At 46.0% G+C, this 15,278-nt stretch overlaps 1 protein-coding gene across 3 annotated transcripts in view; it reads right to left on the bottom strand.

The window, feature by feature from the left end:
- The window catches only part of DGKG (diacylglycerol kinase gamma), a 189,248-nt gene that overhangs the window by 43,039 nt on the left and 130,931 nt on the right, over positions 1 to 15,278 (bottom strand). For all 3 annotated transcript variants that reach the window (XM_046658675.1, XM_046658673.1, XM_046658674.1), the window contains one exon: positions 11,237 to 11,327. In XM_046658675.1, coding sequence (XP_046514631.1) covers positions 11,237 to 11,327 — 91 coding nt within the window. The remainder of the gene's footprint in view (positions 1 to 11,236; positions 11,328 to 15,278) is intronic.

Here is a 15,278-nt window from a genome sequence, read left to right as displayed (position 1 = left end):
TATTAAAATCCTACCCTTCCAACTCAAAAGCTCTCTCCTCTATGAGGCTTTCACAATGCTCTAGCTAGAAACTGATCTTCCCCTTCTCTGAATTTTCATTGCTTTGATTTTCTCTCTTATGTGGAATGTATATCCTGCCATGTACTCTGCATATTCGCCTGTCCACAGGAGACTTTAGGCTCCCAGAGGGTAGGTACCATATGTTACACAGCTCTGTGTTATCCATAGTTCCTAGCAGGTCTTACCCATATCAGATGTCCAATAAGATTATTTGTTAATTGAAAGAAAGAATGTGTGGAGAAATCCCAAAATGGAAACCAAGGTGTTCCTTAAAGAAAACTGACAAGGTTTCCTTCCTTTCAGATGAATTCCCACAACTTCCCAGGATGAATATATTGCCTGAATGAAGTGGACTGAATGGGGAGAGATATGGAAGGTTAATCCAAGTCTGCCAGAAGTGGTCCTCTGATCACAGCCAAGGGAAATCTATATCTGAACAGTTGGTAACAAGAATAGGGCACACAGGGCATGATGTGAGAGATAGGGGCATCATATATGAGAGAGACATTAAGAGACAGAAGACAAAAGCATTCATTCATCCATCAAGAATGATGAGAACCTACTTACTCTGTGCTAGACCCTGGGGATGGAGCAGAAACACAACACAGGCCCTGGCCTCAAGGTGCTCACAGCAGGTCAATGCTAGAGGCAGTGGTGTGCTGCTAAATGCTTAACGGCAAGATCTTCAGAAAAAAAAAAAAGGAAGATCTGATTGTGGTGTTCCATGGTGTAAATACTTCCACTATGGCCAATGTTAAGCTACCAATGTGACATCACCGAAAGCGGCATTGGAACTGGGAAGAGATGCGCCAACAAGCAAGCTGGCTCCAGCACACCACTGAGAAGGCAGTGGACATCTGCATAGCTGCAGGGCCTATGGCCAGAATAGAGAAACTTACTGGGAGTGAAAGAAAGGCAGCCAGGGCAAACAATGATGTCTATTTTCCCTAGAGAAGACCTAAGAGAATATTTTTAGTGTGAATAATCTGATATGTATCCTGAGGGAAGAAAAGGCAGTAAACTGAGAGGTGTTGATGAGTAGTAATAGTATTATTTGAAAGTCAGTCCAGTAACTATCTACACACACAAAAGATTGGCCTGGCATGTAGGTAAATCTTACAGGACAGTGGCTTCCCCTGTTTTCAGAGGGGCTGTTTTATATCATTTTAGGAGCTGATGTCTATCATGGGCAGTTAGATACTAATTTAATACACACAAATGTTATATGATAATATTAATATATATCATGTATTGAGTAACTATTATGAACACGGCACTTCATATATTTTATGTCTGCTCCTTACAACACTGCAATATTGCTATTTGTATCCTCATTTTTACAGATGAGGAAACATTGACTTGGTGAAACTAAAGAAGCTCCTTCTTTTCCAAATTTATCCAGGTTTGTGGCAGGCTTCATGAACCTGCAGTTTTCCTGTACAAGATGCAAATGGCAAGATCAAGAAGACAGTCCAACTTACAGAGCATGTACCTGATGCCTGTTAATCTTGTGCTTTGTTACCTATGAGACCATTTTTGGAGGATTCCAGATACAAGGGATTTGATTTTTTATTTTAAGGAAGACACTGGAAAAAAATGGAGTCTGTCAAGAGAAGAGTGGTCAGAAAAGTCATGGGTCTTTATCACATTGAGTGATATAAGGAACTAGGGATGTTTAGCTCAGTGAAGATCAATAGGAGACGACATGGAAGATAGATCTTCAGCCCTATGAAGGGCAGCCACATGGTGGAGCAAAAAGGCATGTTTTATGTGCCCCCAAAGGGTGGAAATAGGCCCAATGGATGGGGAGTTCAGTCAGGCATCCCACAAACACTTATCGTGCACTCATTTTGTTCCAAGCATTGTGCTAAGTGCTGACAAGGGAAGGATATGAAGAATATGCACCCCTGTTCAACATCGGGAAGAACTTTCTGAAAGTCAGAGCTGTCCAGCAATAGAACAGGCTTCTGGAAAAGCAGTAAGCTTTCTGTCCTTGGGGTACAGTCATGCATCACTTGATGACAGGGACACATTCTGAGAAATGCATTGTTAGGTGATTTCATTGTTGTGCGGCCATCATAGCCTATACTTACGCAAACCTAGATGGTATAGCCTACCACACTCTTAGGCTCTATGGTACTAATCTTATGGGACCACTGTCGTATATGCAGTTTATCGTTGCCTAAAACATTGTTATCCAGTGCATAACAGGAGGAGGCTGGATGTGCATTTATCAGAATGTGCCAGAATGAATCTTTTTGTTGAGCGGTAAGCGGGACTAAATCCCCTTCCACTTCAGAGATTCAGAGTCTACATTCAGCCTTCCTTTGGCAGGCTAGCATGCCGTACTGAAAAAGTGTCATCATGACCCACCTCCCGCCAGCCTCGTCCACCCTGCTGTGTACTCTGCGTTCTCTGACAGTAAGCTGCGGTGGGCCAGTTAGACTGGAAAGTGGCTGCCATCTGTGACAGGGATGATGGAGTTTTGGCGGGTTTGTGTGGGCTCAAGGAATGCAGCATTGAGGCCATGTACACACAACGTGCTTAAGAACATCCCATGGGCAGAAAATGTGTTCTTCCTCTTTAGCCCTCCTCTGTTGCTGTGCCAGACGGGCACAATGGTGCCTTTGAGAGGGGCAGCTGGAAGGGGGTGTTGGCAGGGAGGCTGGAAGTAGAGCATTGCAGCTGGGGGGGAACCAAATTCATTTCCAGGAGCAAGTCTGCACTGGGTGCCAGGTTCCAACACAAAACTGCTGTTTCTCAGAGCTTGTGGTGGTGGGTTGCCTCAGAGTTGGACAGAGGGCAAAGCCATTTCCTATCCGCTGCTCCACCCTCCCCAAGTTAAAAAAACCTGGTGTGTTGAGGCATTCTTACTCTGGATGCAGATTAACAGGCTCTGCTGTCTGTCTGGGGAGCTTAGATCAACTTTGGGTGGATGGGGCTTTCTGAGGGGTCAAACTTTCCTGGAGACGGAGCAGGGCTGATGGCCATAGGGACTTGCGTGGCTCAGAGGCAGGTAGGCTTCTGGGCCATAAGAGAGGGCTCAGAATGGAGACCCCTTCTGCCTTTCAGGGCCACTTCCTCTGATCCTGTAGCTGCCAGGCACCCTTGCTGCCATATGGCTCTGCCCACTCAGTGTCTTAACTCTCGTTGGTGGGAAAGAGGTGGGAGAACTCTGGCATTTCCTGTCCTGGGTTCACAGTTGTCCCAGACCCTCTGCTACTTTCAAAGGTCCAAGCAACAGCTCAGAGATGGGCGTGGGAGGTCTTCCCACTCACCGCACAGTTAGGAGAAGGCCTGAGTGCAGGGCTGCAAGCTCAGCCATCTCTCCCTTTCTGCCACAAATGGAGTAAGGTGGGTCCCTTTTATTTTGGTGGCTTCCAACAAAAAGCTATCACTTGAGGCTGGTCAGGTGGTAATTTCTATTCGTGTTCACTAATTATGAGATTTTTCATACTTTGGTTCAACTTTACAATCAATAACTATAGAGCAATTACTTCATTTCAGGCACTACGCTAGCCCTGGAGGTACAGAATCAATAAGATAGAGTCCTTGCTTCAGACAGCTGACTGCCTAAAAGATATGCCACGTCCTGAATGGGCACGCACTGCCAACTCAATAAGCACATGCATTAGGTGGAAAGCAGAAGTGTACCATAGATGCCATCTCCTACACAGGGGGTGCTGTGGCATTGGGGGGCACGTGGGCTAGAAACTCGTCTGACCTTGGAGTACTTACTTATCTTTAGGAGACTCAGCATCCTTGTGCAAATAATGGGGATAATGCACACCATGCAGATTTTTTATGAGGATTAAATAGACAATGTATGAAAGTGCCAGGACAGAGCTTGTCACAAGGTAAGTGCTCTGTAAGTGGCTGCTGTTGTTATGAATTTGTTGATCGTAACAGACTTGAGATAGAACATATATGAATGCATAGTGGCATTTATCCGATCCCTTGTTAGATTATATACCCTTCCTGAAAAGAGTCAATTCTTCCACCTTCTTAATTCCTCTTCTGTAGAAGACTGGGATCAGCAAGTTGATGGCCTCCCTGAGATAAAGAAAGACCGACCCACTATAGCCAACAGGACATATTGGCATATAATATTCTCCGTCTGTTTCATAACCCAGTTGTAGAAGCAGAAAAGAATTGGAATGGTTCTCTTCCCCAAGGTCCCTGAATCTCCTGAGTATGGAGAGGAAGATCATGAATTCTCTTCAATATTCTCAAAAGTCTAAGAGAAATAATACATTTCCCACTGACACGTTCATCATTACCTAAAAGATGCATTTGTCTGGTAGACATTGCTTGGGGAAAATTATTCTTTCACCACGGGATGTTGGTGATAGAAAAGTTAAGCTCGCTGGGGTAGAGGTTAGCCTAGAGAATCTTCCAAGAACCTGTTGTGGGGGTGCCTTGGTCTTCTGAGACCCCCTTGGCCTTGTCAATCCAACATGCTGCGTATCTCCCCACTGCTTTGTGAAAATGTAGGCATGAGAATTCATCCTTAAAAGTTATTCCCAAGTCCTTGGAAGACACAAAGTATGTATAGCCAGGAGTCTGAAGACAAAGAAAATCAAATCAATTCACAAAGAACAAAGGAAATAGAAAAGAACAAGAAAATAAAATCATACGGATGAATGGAGGCTTGAAGTGCAAGACAGGGTACACACTTGTAGGAAATAAAAACGAGGGTTGTTTAAGAGAGAGAAAAAGTTATGTGTCAGAAACTGCAAGCCAACAATGGGATTTTATAAGAGAAAATTGACAGAAATAATTTCTTCTTAGTAGGCTGAAAGATTTTAGGGATCAGTGAAGGAAACTTGTAGTCGGTGCACGGCTGAAAGAGGTAGAGAGATAGGGAGGATGGAGTTGTGTTTAAAAATGGATAACGATGTAAGAAATCAAGGAATCATAGAGGTCCTCCAGACGCCTGATTTTAAAGAAACAGGGGCTAATGTTATTACAGGATTGAAACAAGGCTGACATTGTGACAGTGCTGATCCTTCTTTTTTTTGCCCCTCTATAGTTTACAATGTCTTGTCATGAATTTGGATTACTCTCATACTCAGGAAAAGGGTTTAGCACACATAGTAGGAGGGAAAAGGAAGAAACTGAGGTAGGGGCATCTGGAGCAGTGAAAACTGTGGGATGGGTAAGAAGAAGAAATCTGAAGTGGCAAGAGCTGCCTTGGGTGGTCTCACAATGAGGATAATGCTGGGATGATGGAGCCACTGGACTTGATGGAGGAAGGAATAGACTAGAAGGGGGATGTCTCTCTGAGGCCCACGCCAGCCTTCCTTTTGGCTCTAGGGTTTGATGCATGATCAGGTTGCCACCTTGTATTTTCCAAGAACTCAAAATCCCTTCCAGCGCTCTTCTCAACTTTCCCTTCCCCACGAACACGTTTTCATTTCATCTCTTTCGGAAGCACTGTGGCTGCTGGGTTGATGGCATGAGCATTTGGCTATTTCCCACCTTCATTACTGCAAGCTCTGAAAGGCTCTAGCTGCCCAAGCTGAAAAGGTTTAGGTGATGCCAGGAGAGGCCAAGGTACATGCAGATCTCTTCCCCTCTGATTTAAGAGTGTGCAATATTGCAGGTGGATACCGAGGCAGAAGAAGAGAGCGCCCCCAGTTGGAGCCTGAGTGCCATGGGTTCTCTTCTGCCACTTACTGGCTGAGTGAACTCAGTGAAGCTACTTAACCTGTAAAGTCCTTGATTTCTCTCTTTTGAAAAATAATGGCACTCCATTGTATTGGAGTGGCTAAAGGCATCCGCCCAGTAGTAAAGTAATCTGATTCATTATTAAGCGTCTTTACATGCACATGGCTGTTCTAAATGCTGGTTTTAGAATTTAGGATCCTCATAGAGAGGACCCATAGCACGATATGGATTCAATATCCCTGGCGCTGTGCCCAGTGCACTCCCTTTTGTAAAATTAAATTTTTAAAGATCGAGATGAAATTCACATAACACAAAAGTAAGCATTTTAAAGTGTATAATTCGGTGGCATTTAGTACTTTTGCTCACACTGTTTTTTCAAAGTGTTACAGTAACACAGATGTTTGGGTTGGTTCCATTTTGTTGTAACAAAAAAATACTGCACTGCACCTCCGTGCTCATCCTCTTGTGAGCTCCTGTGCAGGAAATTCTCTAGGTCTAGGCTGCAAAGAACGTGCTGGGCCCTGTGGTCTACAAGTGCATCTTCAGTTCACTGTCCATGGCCAGACTACTCTACAGAGTGGATTATTTCTAACGTCCCCACGGGCAGTGTCTGAGAGTTCCCATTCCTGCTCCTCCTAACCATCACGGGGTGGGGTGTTCACAGAGCACTACAAAGCAGTTAAAAGGAATGAAGGAATGTTCTAGCTCTACCAACATCAACACGGAGAGATCTCCAGAACATACTGGTGAATGGAGAAAGGCAAGTGGCAGAGTATGACGGGATTGTGGGGGAATTCACTTCTATCCGTAATATTTTATTTCTTTGATTAAAAAAAAATACTTGAAGGGAATAAAGCGAAATAGTGACAAATATCAATTCTAAGTGAGAAGGAAATGAGAGTATTTGATATACTGTTCTCAAGACTTTTGTATTTTTTAAAAAATCCTCAATTAAAAGGGGGACCTGATATGCAGAGATTCCTAAGATATATTAGATAGCCGATTTTTTTGAGCAGCTCCAAATGTGGACACCCGTCTCCCCAGGCAGAGGTTCCTATTAGTGGAGCCAGTGAGCCTTCCCTTCTGAACATTGTTTTAAAGTAGATAAAATATCAAGGAATTTTGGAAGTTCTTATTTTTAGCCAGTAAAGTGAAAAATTTCCACAGCATGTAAAATAAGCATTCGAGTCGAAGCTTGCCTGGTTTGTTCCACCTAACTACAATGGTGCTGAAAAATCTTTGCAAGGCTATTCTGGGCCTGGGGTGGGGGAGGTGACTCACCTGTTTATTCGGGTGAAATCAGATTAGAATGAACATCAATGGTGGCTTTGGAAGGGAAGAGAAGTCAGAGACTCCAAGAGACCTGAGAGACTGCCTTAGACCAGGGATGATGACAGTCATGTGGGTGACGTGCTGGCTTCTTAATGGGAGTCAAACACCACTTACTGAGCACCCATTTTCCAGAACAGCACTGGTTTTCACAGGCCTTCCCCTGTTTTCCAGTAAAGGAAGCATTTAGAGCGAGCATTTGCAGTATTTTTTTATGCTCTCTTTTTGATAAACATAAAAATCTCACGTTATCTGAAAAGTTAAATGAAAGTATGTGAATTAAAGCAGATCAGATATGCCCCATATGTGGTTGAGACTCTCTGCTCTAGACCGAAGCGCCAGTACTGCCCTGAAACTCCCAAGTTTTGGGCAAATCTGGATTTGAAGCCTGACCTGACCACTCACAGGCTGTGGACCTCAAGTGGACTTGCCATCTCTCAGCTTCTATCCCCTTCTTTGGAAAGGTAATTATGACACCTGCCACCTGGGGCTGCTTTGCAGATTCCCTGAGACACTTAGTATCATTGCCTGTTACTTAAAAGAAACAAAAAACCTGAAAACTTTAATCTGAATAATAGCTTTGGTCAGTAGTCTAACCCCTCCCCATTTTATAGATGAGAATACTGAGGCCCAGACACACAGTTCAGCAAGTTACTGAACATCACTGCAGAACAGGGCTAACCTCCAGGTCTTGTGTGTCCAGGCCAGGCTCATTTCACTGTGCCAGCTCTGGCCGAGTGTCTGCAGGTGAGCAGTAGATCTAAAGTCACCTTTTCCCCTGCCTGAGTCTCTGAGCCCCCCAAAACAGTGTCCAGAGCGAGCTGGTTCCCATGGCTCCCCAGGACCCCTGGATCTAGTTTCCTTAGCATTAGTTGAGTGAGTACGGTATTAACCAGCTCTTGCGTGATCTGTCAACTGGGCTGTAAGCTTTATTTTAGAGAAGACACCAAATCTCCTGGTCTTTCTCAACAAGCCACTGGCCTCAGAGAAACAGGCTGTATTCCACGTGCGAGACTTTTAATGGAGACCTTCACTGTATTATCTCATTTCAGCTTTCACCATCCAACTTTTTACCAGCATCACACACACACACACACACACACACACACACATATACACACGAAGAAACTAAACAGACCTCACTATCTGTTCCCCTGTTACCTTTGTACCCCTTCTCAAGTGGCTGAATCTCTCAGCCTCGGGTCCCTCACCCATAATGTGAGGACATTAATATTGGCCCTGAGTATTCTATGGGTCAAAATAAACCACGCTGCGTGGGAAAAGCTTTGTAAACTGAAGGCAGTTTTCCTCTCTGACTGTCTCCTACCATCCATTCCTTCCTCAAATGAGCGGGAGGACCATGTCTTCTGTTCTTTTACCGCATTTCTCAGCAGACCAGCCCAGCTGCCTCAGCTGAGAGGAAACCAAACGGGCCCACATTGACTGAAGGAGGAAGAAACAGTGCATCCAGGCTGAAGAATTCACTGAGCTCTAACACTTGTTAGGTGAATCTCTATTTATTGGGTTCTAAGCTAAATTCATTCTGGGAGACCTAGAATCTTCTCTCTTACCAGTTTCCAGCAATTAAATCATGGTCAATTACTTCATGTATCTGAACCTCAGTTTCCTTGTTTTAAACAATGTGCTAATACTTGCCTTACTGGGTTATTGTGTCAAATGAGGACATGTTCTGGTAGGCAGTCAAAGCATGTGACTTTTTCCTCTTCCCTTTTTACTTTCTCTTCCTTCTGTTTACCCTGCCAAACCTCTGTGCCTCAGCTTGCTTTTCCATGAAACTGGGATAATAATACCTGGCCTACTTAGCTCAGAGGGTTGTAGTGTGACTACGGAACAAGGCTGGCTTTGAGAACGGTGACATGTAGTATAAATACCTGTATGGAGTTATTCTCGGAACCGTTGACCTTGAACTGATGAGTGTGCTGGTCCTCACAGCCTGAGCTGTGCTGTGCAGTGGCCACATTTAGAAGGTCACTTAACACGGCTCCTCTTCCTGAGGCCCCTGATGCTCTCACATCTACCTGTGATGCTTTGCAGCCTCCTAACACCTGTCACTCACCTGCCTCGCCCCGTCTGTCTCTCTGTCCCCCTCTGGACCACAAGGCACAGGACCACCCACCCACTGCTCTCTGGATGCAAAAACGGTGCCTGCCCCAATTCTGCAGGCTGTCAGAAGCTGCCTGTCTCATACTGCCCCCCCCAACCCCCCACCACCATGCCGCTTACCCTCATGAATAAAAACTTAAAAGAATCCTTATGGGGAGATAAGGAAAACAGGAAGTGCTCCCCAAAGCCCCCAAGGACCTACAGTGTGAACAACCCATCCCCTCCAGAGGCCACCAGCGACTTTAGCAATGAGGCCACCAGCCCTCTCTGTGGTTGAGGAAGAGCCTGGGCGTCTTGGCCCCAGAGGGGAACTTCGGCATGGCCAGCCTAGAGCCTGGAGCTGGGAGGGCGGGCTGCAGAGGCAGGAGAGCTGAGCTGCTCTATTCTGGGCACAGTTTCAAGGCCAGCTGCAGGGAGAACAAGCAGTCGCTGTGTGCCTGCAGCTGGCAGTGGTTAGGCCAGGGCTGTCCCTCACTTGGGGTATATTTAAAGAGACCCCACCAGACGATCATGCCAACAGGAAAAATGCACACGTATCTCTGTTAGCCTCACTCAGTCTCCAGCCCAGCCCTCTCCTCCTTCGCTGCAGCTCCCAGGCAGTGGATTCACCTATCAACAGAGGACGGTGGCTCCTCAGCTTCTCCCAGGTGTAGGTGGTACCACCTGGGGGACACATGCCCCTGGCTGCTGGGCCTCTCTGCCCTCTGACTCAGCTGGCCAAGAGTTCAGGGGATTAGCTAGGATTGGCTCCTCCCACCCTGGGGTTGGTAACCCAGCAACCGCTGGGGAGAGGCAGGCAGATGAGTCAAATAAAAGCACAGAATCTCTGGCTTTGTGCTCTGTTTGTGAAAACTCCGTGTGAGCGCAGGCTCCCTTCCGGCTGGGAGTGGTGGGGCTTTCCCACGCTGCTTCAGGCCAAATGCTCCCCCTCAAAAGGATGCCCAGGCCCCACTTGACTGCTAATGCAGGCTCAGGGACAAAGCCGGTGGGCCAGGAGGAGCCCATCCTGGCTGAACTCTTTGGCCTCTTTTACATGTTTTTCTCAAGTGAAAACAAGACCACAGGCCCGAATCCCACGGGAAGGTGGGGTTGGTGGCTGAGAACTATGGCCAGGGGAACTGATGGGCCTGAGGTCCCTCAGAGCAGAGAGAGAGCTGGTGCACATAGAAGTGTGGGCTTTCAGATGGCCAGTAGACCAGGGAGACCTTCTCATAGCAGCAAGAAGAGTTCACGAGAGCAACCCAGCAGAAGTCGGGGGAGGGGGTGGGAAGTGAGCAGTTTATCAGCCAGGGAAGGGAAGCCGACAGGCAAACTGTCTGAGGCAGGCTGCTACAAGTGCCGGAAGAGTTAGTAAAACAGGAGTGCACCAACGGGATCAGCTGCATAATTTGAGGGGCTCAGTTTAAAATGAAAGTGCAGGGCCCTTTGTTAAAATATTATCAAGAATTTCAAGAGGATGACAGAAGAGCATTAAACTGAGGGCCCTCCTGAGCGACTGCACAGGTTGCATACCCATGAACTTGACCCGCGTACCTATGAGTTGGCTCCTTGAAGCAGCTGTGAAAGCAGAGGTGGGGTGAGCTGGGGGATGTCTGGTCACCCCTGGCCTTAACTCCCATACCCCTCACCGTTGCTGCCATGTGGCCATCAGTTCCCAGGCTTTTACCAAGCTTGGGACATGGCCTCTACCCAACAGCAGCTCCTCTCTCTGTGCTGGCAGCAACTAAGTCTTTGTCTCTCTGAAAAGAAGGAATTGTAGGGCCATGGCAGGGAGAGGGCTGAGGGCAGGAATGGACTGTGGCCCTGGGTCCTCTGGGCTTCTAGGCCCCAGAACTGCTAGCACTCCTTGGATGGGCCAAGAAAGGCAGGTCCAGCCATTGGAGCCTCCTCTGAGTGAGGATGTGGAGGTGTTTGGGAACAGACTGGAGGTAAAATAAATGGACTACACTCTGGATCACCTCTTAACAACCCAAGGGGACATGTCCTCAGGATGTATGTGACCATCCAGGAGCAGAACCAAGGCCCGAAGCTTTCTCCCTACTTGGGAACTTACCTCCAACTCTATGTGGTCGTGGAGTTTCTTGCAGGTGGCTGCAAAGGTCTCTGAGGTGCCAAATTCAAAGTACCACAGCTTGTTCTTCATCCTGGACCGTGAAGCAGAGAGATGGCTCAGTATTCTGTATTTGAAATGGTCATGTAAATTAGCTATGCTATTGGGGCTGGGAGGCCCCAGTCCTCGGCATTCCCCAACCTTATGTTTTTAGCACTTGTTAATCAGATGATTAGGGATGGAAATTTTTAACCAATTGTTCTTGCTATGAACTTAGAGAAAAATCCAGTCATTTCTTAGATATCATGGCTACTCTGGGTGAACTGCCAACCGCTCTCTGAACTTCTTGATCAGAGCAGAAGAAAGACCTGCTTGCCTCTGTATCTGGATCAAGGGAAGAGTTCTGTGAAAATTAACCAGAGGTGGCAAGTGACAGCATGCTCTGGTCACTGTCCTTTCTACTCCTAATGCAGAGGGACTTCAGGAAGAGCCCTTTCATGGGTATAGCTGGGGTACAAAGGAAAGATCAGACAGCCTTTTGAGACTCGAGGGATGTACAGTCTTGGGACAGAAAAGGGGTAGCCCTACACTCCAGCCAAAATGCCTGCTTTGTCTGTGCTCTGATTGGGGGGAGCTGGGTGGAGAGAATTAGACACAGACTTGCAGGTAAGGTGGAAAGAGAAGAAAAAAAGTGAGTTGTTTGGTAGTAACAGTTCTCCCCACTGCTTTCTCAACTGTACTTGCTTAAGCCATGACAATCCTTCATTTAGGGGTAGACCTTATCGTATTTGCATCAAAGTAAGAGTTCACCATTTTGAGCTTAAAAATTTTTCCACATTTTCTTTAGTGGGAAAACAACCCAAACAATGGGGTTCCCATGTAGCTGGGGGCTTTGCAAGTCAGATGGTGTGTCCTGACTCTTGGTCATTTTGATCAGATGGTCTCACTAGGAAGGGTTTCTGAAGGTATTCCATTCCTTCCATCCCAACTGTCGTCCCATTATCAGGGGCTGGCTAAGATAAGGGACACCTGTCCAGTTTATAAGCTGGCAGATTTTGCTAAGGCAGGATTAAACAAAACCACATTCTTCTTGGCACATTCTTCAGGAGAGAGGAAGCCACCTTGCATATGGCTGATCCTCCATCCTCAGATTTGTGGACTAAGAGGAAAGGAGCATTCTTCAGAGGGAAGAAGGCTCTCATTTCTTCCTAGTATTCCTTAGGCCATAGCAGATGACTCTTCAGAATAACAGACAGAATTTTCTCTCTGCGTTTCTCAAAGAGTCCACCTAGAATTTGAAGATGAGATTGCATTCTTCCATTGCATGAAGATTTCTAAGATCTGGTTGATTGGGACGTAGCCTTTCTGACTCTTAGTATGCAGGAAAAGCAATGATAAATGATGAAGGAAATAAAAAGGAGCAAGATTTAGGGAGTTACGTCTTATGAAGAAAGTTAGAGGAACTTGGTGTACTTAAGTAGATAGGTGCTTCTCAATCAGTGCGCTGCTGCATGGGTATGCCTGAGATACCAATCTCCTCAGCCTTCCGGGTGGCCAGGCTGAGCCCTGATACCACAGCAGGCATTCTCATCTGTATGCCAGAGAAATGCTTTTGTTTTCTCTGCATGCCATGATGTGAAAAAATATTGCGGGGCCAGCTTGGTGGCATAGTGGTCAACTTTGCACGCTCTGCTTTGGCAGCCCAGGGTTCACAGGTTCAGATCTTGGGCACAGACCTAGCACCACTCATCAAGCCCTGCTGTGGCGGCATCCCACACACAAAATAGAGGAAGACTGGCACAGATGTTAGCTCGGGGGCAATCTTCCCCACCAATAAAAAAAAAAAAAAAAAAGGGAAACACTGTTCTAGATCACTGGTTTTCTGTATGCACAGCAATGTGAATACAAATCACCTGGGGATTTCTTTAAAATGCAAGTTCTGATTCAGTAGTTCAGGATTGGGGCCTAAGAATTCCTACATTTTCGGTTCTGAAACACTAGTATTGATAAGAATTACCTGGGGAATGTGGTTTAAATGCTGCTTCCTGGGCTCCAATCTGTAGAGAGTCTATGTGATAGCTGTGGGATGGGGCCCAGGAATATGCATTTTATGAGTGACTAGGTGATTATTATGCAGGCGGTCAGTTGTCAGGACTTTGAGAAACATTGCTCTAGATCCCAGTGAAATGATAACCAAGGAAGAGGACAGACCGATTAAACTTGAAAGAGGATTTCTCAGGGAGGATCACATGAGGGTCAGTGCCTTTCAACAGACATTGCTGGCAAAAGACCGGGTAACAGGAAGAACACAGATTGTCATAAATGTCAAGGTTGAGCATTCCTCCCTGGCAGGGAAAGGGTCTCTGCACCAGGAGACCCGCACTGTGATTCCATTTTCAAATATCACTGCTGGTCTGAATCATGACTTTTGAAAGTTACTGCCAGGAGATTTAGAGTTTTAATAAAAATTTCCGGAAGCCACAGGCTATTTTTGCCCAGAAGTAGCTCTTCTGATGATCTAATAAGGTTACGAGGTCATGGTTAGGTCAGTATCAGAGAACCACTGAGAGGATCAAACAGACTACTCGTCCATGACTGGTTAGATGTCCATTGCTGGCTGTGTAACCTTTGGCAAGTTTTTAAGCCTCAGTTTGCTCATCTGTGAAATGGAGATAATAAAAAGATATGCTTCAAAGTGTAGTTAAGAAGATTAAATGAGATGACTGCAAAGCACTTCACATAATGCTCGCTGCATAGTAAGTTCACCAAGAATGTTAGCTACTTACTTAATAGCTATTATTTCAATGTCTTGAGCTGGCATATTTGGATAACGCAGTAAGGCAAAAATGACAGATCAGGTTGGGTAGCCATAGATATTACATATTCAAATTTTTCTGGGGCAGAAAAATATGTGATCATATTTCTCAGATCGTGTGTCTTGACTTCTGGTTGAAAACACATGCTCCCTATATTTCTAATCTAATAGATTTTTCCAGAGTCACAGACCACAGCCTAATCTTTGGTTACTCTCTTGACTGGTCATACAATTGTCCAAAGATGTGATGTTGATTGCGAATATGCTTCTGAGAAAGTGCACGTTTGGTGTGAGAAAAAGTGTTTATCAATTCAAGAAACATTCATTGTGCCAGGAATAGATGAGAGTGTACTAAGTATAGTGAAGAAGAGAACGCAGCGCTCCATGAGCCAGGCACCTGTGAAGGACAGAGCACTGGGAGTATGTAGGGGGAGGGACATCCAATTCTTAGAGGGGCCAGGGGCAGTTAAAGAAGCACCCAAGGCAGCCAATGCCAGGGTTGAGTTCTGAAGAATGTGAAAGGGAACAGAGCAGGTGGAAGAAGAGCATTCCAGGCAGAGGAAGAAGCCCAGGCAATGGCACAGGGCAAGAAAGACCATAAACCTGCTGGAGGGGACCTGGAGCTCAAGCCGGATGGAGATTGGCCAGGTAAGGCTGGAAGGAGAGGGTACAGACTGGAGGCCTGAAGAATAGTTTGGAGGTGGTGTGGAAATCCAAGAGAGAATTGGGAAGGGCCTGCATAAAGGTAGTGACAGTAGAGTCTGGGAAAAGAGAATGGATTCACAAGCTAAAATTTAGGAGGTGGAATTGACAGGGCTGGTTGGTTGCAACGAGTGAGTGAGAAGGAGTAGACAAAGTGACACCCAGGTTTTTGTCTTAGATGGCATGACAGATGACAAGTGCCATTCACTGAGAGAGGGGCACAGGAGATCAATTATCCAGTGTCAGTCCTCTTTGTAACTGAAGGATAGCTCTTTTGTTTTTTGGCCCATCTGTCCATCCATCCACCCATCCATCATTCTGTCCATCCATCCATGCATCCATTCATCCATTCATCCATCCATAGAACACCTACTGAGTCCTTCTATGGGCTAGGCACTGCCTTGGGCCTAGAGATAAGTGATGAATAATAAAGGCAGGATTTCTGCCCTCACAAAGCTTACATACTTTTTATAAGCTTCACCAAGGTGCTAACATTTGACCTCTGACCCACATGAGACTATGTGTTCA

Source organism: Equus quagga, chromosome 4 (assembly GCF_021613505.1).
Source record: "Equus quagga isolate Etosha38 chromosome 4, UCLA_HA_Equagga_1.0, whole genome shotgun sequence".
NCBI classification, from domain to species: Eukaryota; Metazoa; Chordata; class Mammalia; order Perissodactyla; family Equidae; genus Equus; species Equus quagga.
Note: the sequence above shows the minus strand (reverse complement) of the source record. Positions and strands in the feature narration are given on the sequence as shown.